The following is a 13,940-nucleotide window of genomic DNA, read 5'->3' as shown; positions in this document are numbered from 1 at the left end:
AAATCTTTCAAAGCCTCTATGGGAAAAATTCAAACAGTAATGACATGTAAATAATCATTTTACTTTATTTTGTATGGTTGATAACGCCCAACGCTTCTGCAATCATCATTTTCAACAAATAGTACCCGAAAAAGCAGTGTCACAAGTTTTTGGTGACTAACCTCAAAACAACTTTTTCTAAGCTTACCGCATGTTTTTTAAGTAAAATGTAGTGGAAAACGATGACGATGAAAAAATCCCTGGTATATTTCAAGTGTAACATCCCTATTTATCCCTATATGGGTCCTTTAAGTAGCAGCTAACTGATGACTCATAGCCATTTTTTGGGAGGTCATTCGTGTATTTATGATACAGTGAAGGTAATAAAAAGACCTCGAAACACACATTAACACTAGAAAAAAACTTTTTAACTTGTTTTGCCTTTTTGGCCGAAAAAAACAATTTTTAATTTTTCAATTTTCATTTTCCCTCTTCCTCGATTCTTTATCGACTTTTTTCTTACTATTTTTCACAATTTAGGACACTTTTGCCCTTTTGTTGTCATTTGGGTCCTTACCTGCTTTCTTTTTAACGTGTTCCTTGTTTGGAACCTTTTTATTTACTTCTGTGCAACATGATCAGATGAAGGATTAAATCCTCAGCCAGAACCTTTTTTTGTCAATTTTTATTGGTTTCGGTTTTCACTGGCTTTACTAACCACTGCAAAGAATGTAATCCATGGTATGATTAAATTGAAAAATTATGATGTGTCAAGGTGTTGCCAATTCAACTTTATATAATATTTAGTCTACCAACGAATCTAAATTTCAAATTCAATTTCCTTGATTTGGCTTGGAAAGTCTGCAAAAAAGAAAGCTTATAGTTGAGCTGCATTTTACGTCATGGGTTTGATCTACCCCAAAATTTTTTAGTCAGCAAAAGCACCTTCAGCATTTAAATCAGTCAATTTTTTACCATGAAATTTGCCTCAGTTTAAAAATAACCTAATTTGCAAGAAAAAAATGCAAGAAAAAAGTTACCTTCTTGTAAACTCAATAGCTTTAGTAAATACAGTTGGGTGCTTAGCTTTTGTAACAAGTTAAAATGCAACCAAGAGGCTGAAAGGGATTCAAAACAACCTTTTTCCCATTGTAACAATTGTTTTTGCTTATTCACACCTTTTGGCACATTTTCACAACATTTTAGATTTTGACAACTTTTTTTCGTGTTTTCTCAAATTTATAAAAATCATTTCGGCTAACGAGGCAACTTTAGTTTTCGAGGTCTAGTAATCATCATGTCTTTATCAACTTATCACCTTATCCCGGTTCAATGCCCCAACAGGATTTGAAAGGTCCCTCAGAAAGGTTGCTGGTGTATTTGTGGTATTGGAATAGGTCAGGCATCTTAGAGCGTATTCTTGTGTTTTTCCGTTTGTTTGTCCGCAACGAGAACAGGGAGAATAGAATGAAAAGGTCCTTATACATGGCTTAAACAACATACATTAAAGCCATGTATTGGAATATGGTTTCAATAACACTTAACATTTTTTTTTAAAGCTTGGACATTTATGCCCATACAAAGGACAAGATTTATGAGATGCCTCTCAATCTAAAAGTCTTCCATAGGAACTTTTAGCTTCATCCGATAACGCCGATTCTTTCGTTGACCTCCTTTCATTGAAACGATCAGGTCAACTGAGACCTACTTACATGATGAGCTTTCGAGGTGGTCAAAGAATCGATCGTCCTTTACTTATTCATGAGAACTTTCCCAATCCACAACATGAGTCATTTGAGTGGTCCAATCCCCCTCGAAATCTGGTCCCTCGTCAGTAGAACAACAATGCCGGAAGTGATCCCCTCCACCGTTTTCATAACTGCCGTGATCTCAGGTTTATTGGTGATTGTTCTAACCGGATGGTTTGTCTTGAACGCCTTCTACTACATTCGGGCTACCATCTTCTACTTTGGGCACAAACGAAGATGTAAACGAAAAAATCGGCATCGCGGCCAAGAAGAGGCCCTGAGAATTTGGAAGAAAAACCACGAGTCTGATTGGGTCAACTATCGTTTCAACGTCCAAATGAGCATCGTGCAAGCCAAGAAATTGCCGGCCCATTGGACCGCTGACATTTTGACACCGCCCTGTCCACCCCCGCCCACCATCGAACCGTTATCCCCCAGTGACTTGGAGTGGGATGACGTCACACCCTGGCTGAAACCACCCAACTTTTGTCGTTATTGGTGCAGTCGACATCCCAAGTTCAATTCTCGGCGGCAAGCGTTCAACGAGCAGCATTTATTCCGCCATAAAACCATGGACGAGTACACGGAATGGAAACGTAGGAACGACGAGGATGTCCAAGAAGCCATTCGGAACCATCCGATTGCCAGCAAATTCTTACAACTCAGCAAGAACGTGAACGAATATAGCGTTACAAATCAGAAGTTCTAACACGCTCGTTCAGTGGTTTTTTTTTCTTCTTCTTTTTTTCTTCCTCTTCTCATGGGGCGTGAACAAATACTGCATTGCTACATTTAGAAGAAGCCGGCTACCCTTGTTTTATTTGAGACGATTCCGTCTCCAGCGATAATTCCTATCGGTTTCTTACGTCCGAGAAACCACCTTTTCACCAAGCAATCAACCGATGAACCATCCAACCAACCACCGCACGCAGTCCGTCCACTCATGCACTCCCGCACATGTACTACTGACGCTCTCACTGGTGTCATTGGTATAGATCGATTGGCAGTTTCCACGTCGATCTCCACTTATGCACAAGCATGTGTTGAGAGAGTACCAGAATTGGTCATTGTCTTCTCTTACTTTATACTACAGACAAGCGTGTCCCCCGTCCTTGTCGGATAGTCAGTCCAGTGTCTCACCATGAAGATCTCCGCCAAATTGGCAATATTCGTATTCATTTGTAGTGGCAATTGCCTGGCCAATATACTCCCAGAGTTTGACTCTGATGCCATTCGCGTGGGGATTTTCGATCCCAACAATGTGGTGATCCACGTGGGACAGAACTTAGTCAATTTCCTGTCGAGCAGTTTAGCCTGGTTTGTCTTGCTCCAATTCCCAGATCTGTCCAAAGTGAAGCCCAAGGAAGAGGAGAAAGAGGCCAAAGACATGATGGAGCCTCAACAGGAAGCAGGCAGATACATGAATGTGAAAGAACCAGCCGCCAGATATGGAGCCAAACGAAGGTGGCGTCATCCCAGACGGTCTTCACCTAGAGTGTACGATCGGCCGATCCCAATTCAATATGTGTCCAAGGTGTTGAGGTTGATAGCCGACGCATCTGATCGGATGTCCAAGTGAGTGAACTTTCTTCGACACACTTTTGTGGTTGCACGTTGTGGTTCTACGTTTCGTAATAACCTTTGGTGGACCACTTTTTAAGAAGCTTTTTGATAGGGGGCAGTACAAATTCACATTCCCGAGAACGACGCGAAGACAGACGCAGAATTGCCAAACTGACACATTTTGCAATGAAAAGCGTCATGTGAATATGGAAAGTAATTCCTGCACCAGTTGCTACTTCGAGGTGATTGAATCCCATCAACTTCAGTTTTGCTTCTTCTATTATTTCCAGGTTTATGGACGCTCTGTGATCAATCCTAGTGGATGTGATAATGAAGATGCCTGGTTTGTGTACCGTGTACACAAAAAACCAACAAAAATGTCGATGTTATGATTCGACTCCTCCTCATGTGTCAAAATAATGGAATCGTCCAACCTAGAGAATAAAGTTCAATTCCCTTCAAATGCAGTTTAACCACTCGCTCATTATTGCCTTGGAAAAGCGAGGAGTTGCACTAGGTCAAGGCCCTTTGGAAATTTTGAACTTGACCCCTTCCTAAATAACCTATATCCCGTTTTCTTTAATCGAAACGAGCTAGCGATAAAGCGAATGTATGCCCGGCAAATTCCAGATCCATTTCGTTTGCTCTCAAAGCCTGGCGTAATCTTCAACAAACCTTGACCATCGCAACATGAAAAGGAAGAAACAAAAACAGTTCCAAGGAGAAAGCCAAAACGCTTTATGGACTGCGTCAAGCAGCGGTTAGATTGCTATATTGTCCAAAGAAGTCAGTGGTAGGTCGTAGGTGCATTCAAGAAAAGATTTAGAAGATCTGAAGTCTGTTTTGGGCCTTTTGCCTTGATTATCAGTGATCCAAACTATCCAAGGATGACCGGTTACCTCATTCTTTATAAAAAGTACCCTTTTATCCATTAAAGTAGGAAATGTTTGTAGTATATAAAAGGGGCTCTGGGAGCAATCTAACTATTCTAATGAATGGGAGGCTGGGTAAAGAAAAAGAATTCTCATTATCATCACAGTTCAAAAAAAATATTTAATCAAATTTCTATATTTCTAGTACATTTCTAATGGTTGAGAAAGCTGCATTAATGAATCTATGAATTGAAATTTAACATGATCACCATCAATTGAGGTAATCCGAGTGAATATTCCACTGTTTTCAATCAGTGGAAAACATTTAACTTCAGAAAAATAATTCATTTGCAATAAAATTGATTTATCATAACCCCTAAAACTATGTGAGACTACTTTTACACAAATATTTTTCAAACAGTATTTAAGATTGCAATGATTGTGAGCATAAACTCTAAATTTCCTAGAAAAATGACAATGGTCTTTAACAGCTTTCTCACTAGGTTGAAATAGTAATTCACAAATAAAACATTTCATACCTTATTCTTTGACCATTGATTCCATTTCTTCCATTGGCTTGCTAGAATCCTTGATAATTTGGCTGATATTATCAACATCTTCTTTTTTAATTCTGTGATGAAATTCTGAGATGTTGTCATTCCCTAAACTATTTCTTGCAATTTCCCACACGCTTAAATGGGCGAACCAGGGGTCGTGAGGTAATGATGAATTTGGGCTGTGACGACAAAGCGTGAATATCCCTCAATTGGGACACCCAAAATCAGATGGCAGCTCTCTCGCTCGGCCTGCCATCTGTTTTTGGATGTCCCAATTGAGGAATATTCCCACTTTGTCGTCACAGCCAACATCAACTATTATCTCACCTTCGGGAATGATCGCGTAACAAACAAATAACAAAACAAAAAAAATATTTCCTTGCATCATTTTTCAAGTTTAAAGCATTTTTCTTTTTGAGATATTATGGTGCTGGATTCATCTGTCTCGTTGAACGACTTTCATTATAGATAGGAAGCCCTTACACGTACTGCCAACGGAGATCTCGTTGAACGAGATTGACGAATTCATACGTGTGAAACGGAGTTTTATTCGAGTGAAATACCATTTTACCGGCACAAAAAGAACCGTTTTTTAACAATTTTCAAAAATTAAAAGCAAACCTGAGGATGGTTGAAATCAAAGTCTGAAAGTGAACCATATCCAGGTTGAAATGGTCCCAAATCCCTCACCACATTTTAAGCAATTCATTCATTTGAATTGTAATGAAAAATAATTTATTAAAATTGTGATGATTTTGATAATTTTGTTATTATTACCCAGCCCCCCCCCCCCAGCAATTAAAAAAATGAATTGGTCTCAAAGCCCTTTTACATGCTACTAATGTTTTCACAAGCATGCACCGAGTTTGTCATAGGGTGCAAAAAGACATTGGTGGTCGATGCATCCGTTTCATTAGATCAGATGACAAAAGAACGAGAGAAAACTTCTCAACGCAAGTAAACCAGAACAAGTGAACAAGTTTCGGGTAACGATCCAACCGATGTTGATAAAAACCTGTCTTAAGTGGCTGTTGAGCTAATCTCGACCATAAATTATATCGTGAATTCAAGACTTATCTACGACCTTGACTTCAAAAACAATATCCCTATCCTTCCTCTCGATTGGGGGATTTTTTGTACCATATGGTATTTGATAGGGGGCGGTTTGGTGTTTGTTTCGGATTCAAGATCTGTTGCTTATTTATGTGTGGTATTCCACACATTTTCAAACTTTCAAATGACCATCGTGAGCGAGCACTTAAACAAAACAAAGGTCGGTCGATTGGTTCAATTTTTTGCAATAAGACAAAGTACAGGCTTAAAGCTACTGATTGACCTGAGCCCTTTCGGGAAAAATTAAGGCCGAAACCAATATTTGGGTGTCGCTGGAAAAAAGCGCTTGCTTGAAATTTCATTCTGTGACGTAACTTGTGTTCCTTATTCGCAATGATGATTAGTATACTTAAAGCCACAAACTGAATTCTAGCCGTATGAACTGATCATTGGGTAGTGGGAAATGCGTCTGGTCGACATACGCGTATGAGTATATTTTGGCTGAGAGAGGTTTTGGGACGTATGTCAATGGCACTCTGTGTGTTGGTCAAAAATATATGAAACATTACACAGAGGTACCTATTGAGATAATAACGCTAGAAAATATATGATACATTCTTTTACATGGTTCAATAAAAATAAATGATTATGTATTAAAAAGCATGCATATTCTATCATCAAAAAGAACATGTGAATCCGCTGTCTATTGATAACGCCCTTAGGATTGGGCAACTGACAACTACCATCTACAATAGATCACCATCGGACGGAAAGTAGCTTTAGTGAGTCGAGTTTGCGTATTCAGCGAATCGACGAGATGGCCTCTCTTTTTGTCTCTGGCCTTGGAGAGCCAAACCGGGTTTCGATACGCGAACAGGAACCACCCTTCATCAATTATTTTTGCCCTTCATGGGATTAAAGCAACCAGTTTCGAACGCGGTTGATTTTGATGGAAAAATCTGGCGCTACAAATGAAATGGCTCTGTTAGTAAAAGTTGCATCCACTTGAAGATCAAACGCTTTCTTGTGAAGAAATGCGGGCAACAACCACTTCCCATTTGTGCGAGCTTAGGACTGGTCAATGAGAACCGAAACTTGATTTTCTCGATTTTGGTACCTTTCTGTCGTTCGTAAAAGCTATCACTTTCGACAAGAAATACTGTAAGTCGCTGAATCCTGGTTCGATCCGGAATTTTGAACCAAGTCTTGTCCATGTCTGACTAATTCTAATGGATCAACGCCTAGAATTCACAACGAATTTTTGAGGGACTTCATTGTTTTAACCAGCCTAAATACTCAAGTAACTTTATGGCTGGAGCTTTTTAATTTCGTTTAATCTGATTGAAAGGCAAATATTTAGCAAGAGGCGGTTACATAAGGCCCTTAGTGTGCGAAATTCGGGCAGGTTGGTAAAAATACCTTTTTTTCAAAAAATAAAAGAAAATCGCCTTCAAAATCACCTCGGGTCATATCATTGGAATAAACGAGTCCCAGTCCCAGTCAGAGCATTGAACGTTTGAAAAAATCCGATCTCGCTTCAACTCAACGAGGAGAGTATGCATTGGAACATGCATGGCAAGTTTATATTGTTCTGAGACAATTAGATGGGATGGTCCAAGACTGTTTTTAGAGTAGTGGAAAGCACCAAGACCTCTCAGTTTCGATCTCTTTTGCATGATTTTTTTGGTCTAAGAAGTCTTCTCTAACTTCAGTCGTTTCTGTCAGGAATGGATTCCTGAGGCCTGCTTTTTAAAGCTCTTACCTCTGAGTCAGGGGATGGACGTTAATCGGTATGAAAATACACTCGCCTAAGTGCTAAGCAGATGTTCATTCTGGTTAACGTCTAGGCCTTAACCCAGAGGTACGAGGGTTTAAAAAACTCGCCTCTGATCAGGCGCTATTTTTTGTTGTGACTGGAGGTTTGCAATGCCTCGTACTCTCTGCTTCACACATAGAGTTGATGTTTTTGCTAAGGACTACGGGATTTTGACCGATACTTAAAAGATTTCCCAAGTCAAGTCATGTTTTATAAAATATTTGGTTTAATAACGGATTTGTACCTCTTGCTTTGAGGCGAATTGCTTAGCTTTTTCGTTGTTCAAAACCCTTTTCGTGAGTCGGTTTTGTTTCAGATTATTATTCAAAAAGTAAAAAATAATGCAAGTCAACTGGAGGGCCGGGTACCCACATCCTTTTCTGTTCTTCTTTTAAAAGAATGACTTAAAGATAAAATTTCATAGATTTAACAAATTTTATGTAGGGCTCTGCGGACCCCTAAAAATTGTTTTGCGGAGTCCAGGTTAGGAGCCCCTGGGGTAGAGAATATAATTGGACACCCGGTATGAGAGAAAGCTATTGGAAATACAAACCTCGTCGATGACGGAAAATCAGGACGTGCATGACGTCTTAACGTCTTGGTCGCACTCTTTGTAGGCTGGCCGATCGTGTATTACGTACACAAACATTCACATAGCGTTCACATTTTGTTCAAGATGTTGTTGTCTCATAGTTCAGGTTTTGTGGACTAGTTGTGATCGTCATGTCCTTCAAGAGACAAAACAATTACCGAGGTCTTGTGACCAGTGTAATATTCTTTTTATTTTGTTTTTGTGTAAATAGTGCGACTAAGCTACCGAATTTTATCTTACTAAACTTGGACGATGTAAGTACTTAAGGATTGTTTTTGTTCTCGTGGTCGAGGATGATATATGAATTAATTGCAACCCGAATAGGCCACAGGAGTCATTTCCTTTCGTGCGCAGAACTTAGATATTTTGACAAATCAAAGCTCGCACTAGAATCTTTTAAAGTTTAATCAGATGAGAACCAGAGTTTAAGATATGGCTGAAGGTTGTGACAACTAATTTTCTTGGCGCATTTCAATCGGGCATTTCCCTCAAAAGAGTGTTGAAAATCTGTTTTGTTTCTCTCGCATTGAATGAGAGAAGAAAAGTCAGATCACTCTCAAACTTTGTCCCTGAACATTGACGAGTCGTTCGTTCTCTGGTACATGTTTAGTTCCATTAATTAATCACACAATCCCTTAGATTTGATATGAAGAATATCTAAGTCTGAGTCAAGTTTTTGTTGCAAATGATCGTATTGTGATTGAAACTTGACAAAACACGTATTCCTCTTAATGTCCGATGCAGCTTTCGTGCTCGACAGGTTTTTTTGTGTAGTGAGGCTAGTTTCATCCTTGGCGACGACCATGATAAGCTCTCGGTATTTCCGCGTCTTTAACCTTAGAAAGGTATGAATCAAGTAATTATCAATTGATGACGATCTCAAATTGCCCCTGGTTTACACTAATGTTTTCAAAGATATTCAAGCGCATTTCAACGAACTCGTTATGGTGTAAAATAGGACTATGGCTATGGTAACGTGCTCTTTATGCGATCTGATGATCCTTCTCGGAAAAATACATCTACTTTGCAGATTGCAGTACTTTTACATAACTGAATTGCAATGCATTATCACTAGGGGTAAGAAAAATAGGTTTTGAGGCAAAATCAAGTTTCAACATATTTCGACCAACACTTTGACAAAATGATTTATTCCGTTGTTTGCAACTCTAGATAACCGAAAAATGGCGAATATTACATCTTTCCCGGAGCTTCAATATATTTTTAGCATTCTTTGTCATTTGGTAATATTCCTTCAGAAACTCATTTAGTTTATCATAGATTCAGACTTCAGAACCTTTCAAAGCATGAACTGAAACTGAAAAAAATATCTTGAAGACTAGCTTGTTCGTATGTCTAGCAGAAATTCGAGGGGATTCACTAACCGGTTTTCTTTCCAATGACACAGTCCAGCTCCAACTTCTCCAAAATCTGCTCGACATGAAAACGACATATTGTGTAGGAGCCTAGTTATGAGTCTGTACAACATCAATAACCACTTTGGATTAATGTACGGCAAAATGGATAAATTTCTTAACAAAATGAGGAATAAGCCTGTCAAAAGAACATTTATCCTATCTTTGACTTGTAAAACCTCAAAAGAACTTGAATAACCGGCATACAGTAGCTACACACTTTTTCAAAGAATATTTTTAAACTGATTTTCACGTTATCTTAACTTATTTTACAATAAAAGTTAAGTAAAATGAATAAATTTCTCGTCTTGAACTACTGTGAATCCATTCACAGTGGCGGTAAGGATGTCTACAAAAAAGCTGTGAAACGCTTTTTGCACTTTGAAGCCATGCTTTTTCCTCCAAATATAAATTCGAAATTCAAGTTGTTTTGACTTTTTGAGGCACACATATTGAAACCTGTGTCTTGTTTTATAAATTGCTTAGGCTTTAAGAACCAACTTAAGGTGCAGAATTCGGATATAGTTACTTTTTGGGAGGGACAAAGAAGTGTTGAAGATCTTGAATTTCATCCTGATGTTTACTCAACAAATCTACTTGAATAATTCGACATTTACAAAAGTAAAAGAACAAGATTTATCAAGCCAATAGGACAAAACAGCAAGAAGCATATTTCTTAAGCTTATTTCTATATGCAGTTTGTTTAAGGATTAATATTGAGTGTTGCAGGCACTCATTAGAGTCAGTAGTAATCATTTCCACTGTATCATAGTCCACCAGAAAAAACATAATTCCGTTAGTGGAACTATCCGGATATAGAATCTGATTTCGGGAAGGTATCTGGAGTATATCCAGATTTCAAAATTGTACGTATCGGCTATTGCTTTCGTCTTGTTACTATGTCTCAGCCAAATCAGCCTAACAATCAAAACGTATGGACGGCATCTCACTGTCGAGCACAATAAAGAAAATCTGCCCCACAGTCCTAAACATAAGCATTCAAATGATCGAAAACCCAGCAAGGGAATTCATTGAAGTATCATACTCAATGATTCTATCAAAATCCGTCTGTTTGATTTTTGTTATGAATGAAGACTTCCGCATCGCGTACGAGTAATTAGTGGCAAAACGTATGTTGCAATAATTTGCCAAACTCGAGTTTGGAGACAGTGGACTCGATAAAGAACAAGTAATGGTGAAAACGTGTCCCCTTTGGATTTATCTTGAAACTCGCTTTTGCTACAGTCAAACGAAAATTTGACCCACCGATGGATTCTTCGATCAGCAAATGTTTGATGAGCAGTGATGGGCATTATTTGTCGCCATGTTGAGCTTCTTGTTACTCTAACCACTCACTCACTTCATCACTCAGTTCTGATCGTGGTGTATGACATTAAACCTGGCACAGCTAGATTTGTAAGCAAGAGGAACATTTCCTGATTCATTTAAAAAACTAGATTGTCGCTCAAAAGTGTATAACGTATCACTTAAAACACAAATCATCAGACAAAAAGTAAAGAATTTTAAAAACACCAGATTTCTTAGTGGGATCGACAGTGAAAAGCATACATAAAGCAGCTATTTATCTAGTACAAATTGAATGGTCCATTTTTTGATAAAACCAGCCGACGAATACCCTTCCAGTACCTTGGTCATGATTAATTAACATATTACTTGCATTTTCGATCTCACATTCTCATATGAATTATACTCTTTTCTTGAAAGATGCAATTTAAGATTTAAAAAGTGGTATATCAAGTCAAACACCTTAGAAATAAAGATTTTGGAAATGAAATTCAAATTGTCCCACTGATTCTACATTATTGTTGGCTCAAAAAAATGAAATATTCTATTTCGCGCTTAGTTTTTCTATTTGAAACGTAACTAAAAGAGCTTGGTGTACATTTGATATTAAGTTCTTGCCACGATTGGCATTGATTTTCATGAAATTGATGCAGTCAACTGCCCAAAAATTTTAAATACCATAATTCTATTTCATTCCACAATATGCATCTTCAATGTGTTTTAAATGACCTAATATCTTTTTTGAGTTACAGGGTGACAACAATGACTTGGGGCACTTTGAAACGGCTTTAACTCTTCATCTATTGAGATTTCAGAGGTGACTCTGTTATGTTAAGTCATTAAATATATACCCTGCTAGAATTCACATTAAGTTTATTCGACGAATCCACCTCTGGCAGAAATTACAGCCTTCACACATTTTCGCGCTGCAGTACAAGAAGCACGTATGTTTTCCTCGTCAACATTTTCCCATTCTTTCAATAAGGCTGCCTTGAGATCTTCAATGTTTTTGTACAACCGTACCCGAACCTTCCTCTCCAGTTTCGACTAAGTACAAAAGTTGATCACATTGAGATCTGGAGAGGAAGGAGGCCACATTGTCTTGTCTCAAAAGTGCTCAAATTTGTCCTTGCACCAGCTCTGAACGAGTTTTGCTGTGTGGGAGGGTGCACCATCCTGCTGGAAACAGTAGGAAATTGTTGAGCCTGGATCCAGGGAAGCACCTTAGAGGCTAACATGTCCAAGTAAATGAGCTGGTTAACTTTAATACCCTCTGGAATGAAGACCAAAGAGGTTTTCTTGCCGCAATCAGTTACACCAGCCCACACCATTACAGATGCTGGTTTTTGCCGCCTGAATACTGTTCTCTCTTTCACAGGAACACTCTGAATGTTCCTGGCCAAAATCCGATCATTTTGACTGTTGAAAGCAGCTTCCACAGTGAAAAGCTTTTCATCTGTCCAAATCACAGAAATGTCCGTGCCCTCTTGAAACCACTTCTTGAGTTTTCTTGCTCTGGAGAATCTCTTCTGGATAGCAGTTGAACTCAAGATCTGTCTCTTTTGCATATTGTACGCAGTCATGTGCAAGTCCTCTTTGACCACCTTTTGCATACCTTCCCGGTTCACACCTGCCTGGCGAGCCATTTGTCGAATGGACCTCTTGCTGTTTCGACAAATTTTCATTCTAGTGGTTTTTACTAGTTTTGGTGTCCTCACCGACCTGGGACGACCAGATTTTGGCCTGTTCTCAACACTGTTGAACTGTTTGAACCTTTTAATAGTATATGACACAGTTGATTTTGACACTTTCATGACTTCCAAAGTCTTTGCGATCTTCCTGCAACTGTGGCCTTCCTTAAAAAGTTTTATGATGGCCTCACGTTTTTCTATTTTGCGACAAATGTAGACACTATACAAATCACAAAGTCAACATAAACAACAATTAGAGGTAACTGGATGATATCCTTTTTGCATATGACGGGAAATTTGAATGATGGAGTTGCATTTGAAGCTACTTTTGGATGCCCTAAAACATAGTTGTCACCCTGTAATTTTATATGACACAAGGTGACAAAAACAAGACTTTAGAGTGCCTTTGATCGAAAATATATTTGATGACCTCAATTAGTTAATTATTGCCAAGTGGCCATCAGCGCATTTTGTGGCCAATTTTCACGAAGACTAGGCCATTCAACTTGTGACAGTTTGAATTGTAAGTGTAACTAGTAAATTTGATGATTTTCATGTTGCATACTTTTGTCAGATCCGCCGTTATGTAAGGTTTAGGTAAGATTTTATGTTTTTCTTTTTTCGGCAGCCGGCTTCTTTCATAAAACAAAACTTGTTGTTCTTGATTTACTGATATCAAAAAACAGCTTTAAAAGGTTTGAGAGCATAGTTGAAAATTACTTGACAACATTTTAAGCACTGTGGACGCCGGGTAAGATTTTTATTTCTTGCCACGTCGCACCAACTCAAGGCCATCAAGACTTATGCCAAAGCTGGTAAACTGACGCTGTTGAAGAGCGTCGTGTAGGGGAGAATCTTGAGAGATCGGAAGAGCACACGTTTTCATGGCACCGTGCTGGTTCAACAGTTTCAAGAAGTGAGATTTGATTAGCCCTAAAGCTGAAACAAAAAGTGACGAAGAAACAAAGTTGCCAATTGAGTGCCCACCTTCACCAACGAAGGGGTTCTATCCGTCTAGAAACAACTTCCAAGGTCTGAAATGAAGCCAAGTTGTCATAAGAACAGCTTATCTTTGTATATCCTATCAACCCGATAATAAAAAGCGTCGATTATTTTACCCACTCCTCTAGTAATTTGAGTTAGAGGACTCTACAGAGTTGTCGTTCGAAATGATGGTCAAGAAACATGACCTTCACAATTTCCATCAAGTATAGTCTCAGGTCATGATCTCTATTTCAATTTCAACGCGACAGAAATGCAGCAAGTTTGTTGGAACTTTGGCCACTCTCATTCGAGTCAGCGCCATCTAATAAGCTCCGAAGTTTGGAGTTGGAAAAAGGATTGTTGAAGGC

At 38.7% G+C, this 13,940-nt stretch overlaps 3 protein-coding genes across 5 annotated transcripts in view; 2 read left to right on the top strand and 1 right to left on the bottom strand.

Annotated features, from left to right (window-relative positions):
* Nucleotides 1–1,517: 1,517 nt before the first annotated feature.
* On the top strand, nt 1,518–3,975 carry LOC131885023 (uncharacterized). Of its 2 annotated transcripts, none has more exons than XR_009373778.1 (2): nt 1,518–3,302; nt 3,581–3,975. XR_009373778.1 is itself a non-coding variant. In XM_059232947.1 (2 exons), the coding sequence occupies exons 1-2, from the start codon at nt 2,869–2,871 to the stop codon at nt 3,597–3,599; spliced, it is 453 nt and encodes a 150-aa protein (XP_059088930.1). In that variant the 5' UTR covers nt 1,530–2,868; the 3' UTR covers nt 3,600–3,975. The 2 variants fall into 2 exon arrangements, 1 of the variants encoding a protein (XP_059088930.1); XM_059232947.1 differs by having other exon boundaries at nt 1,530–3,302.
* Nucleotides 3,976–8,268: 4,293 nt separating this feature from the next.
* The window catches only part of LOC131885716 (N-acetylgalactosamine-6-sulfatase-like), a 42,728-nt gene continuing 37,056 nt past the window's right edge, over nt 8,269–13,940 (top strand). The window contains exon 1 of one of the 2 annotated variants that reach the window (XM_059233849.1): nt 8,269–8,434. In XM_059233849.1, the coding sequence (XP_059089832.1) occupies nt 8,312–8,434 (123 nt within the window). In that variant the 5' untranslated portion in view covers nt 8,269–8,311. The remainder of the gene's footprint in view (nt 8,435–13,940) is intronic. The other variant, XM_059233852.1, reaches the window with a different exon arrangement.
* The window catches only part of LOC131885723 (uncharacterized), a gene marked incomplete in the record, with an annotated part of 1,402 nt that continues 1,259 nt past the window's right edge, over nt 13,798–13,940 (bottom strand). The window contains 1 exon segment of the mRNA XM_059233861.1: nt 13,798–13,925. Within this exon segment, the coding sequence (XP_059089844.1) occupies nt 13,830–13,925 (96 nt within the window).

This window comes from Tigriopus californicus, chromosome 8 (assembly GCF_007210705.1).
Source record: "Tigriopus californicus strain San Diego chromosome 8, Tcal_SD_v2.1, whole genome shotgun sequence".
Lineage (NCBI taxonomy): Eukaryota > Metazoa > Arthropoda > Copepoda > Harpacticoida > Harpacticidae > Tigriopus > Tigriopus californicus.
This window is presented reverse-complemented; position numbering and strand designations above follow the sequence as displayed.

Excerpts from the sequence above, each read along its gene's own strand:
- LOC131885023 (XM_059232947.1), top strand. The coding sequence starts at position 2,869 with ATGAAGATCTCCGCCAAATTGGCAATATTCGTATTCATTTGTAGTGGC.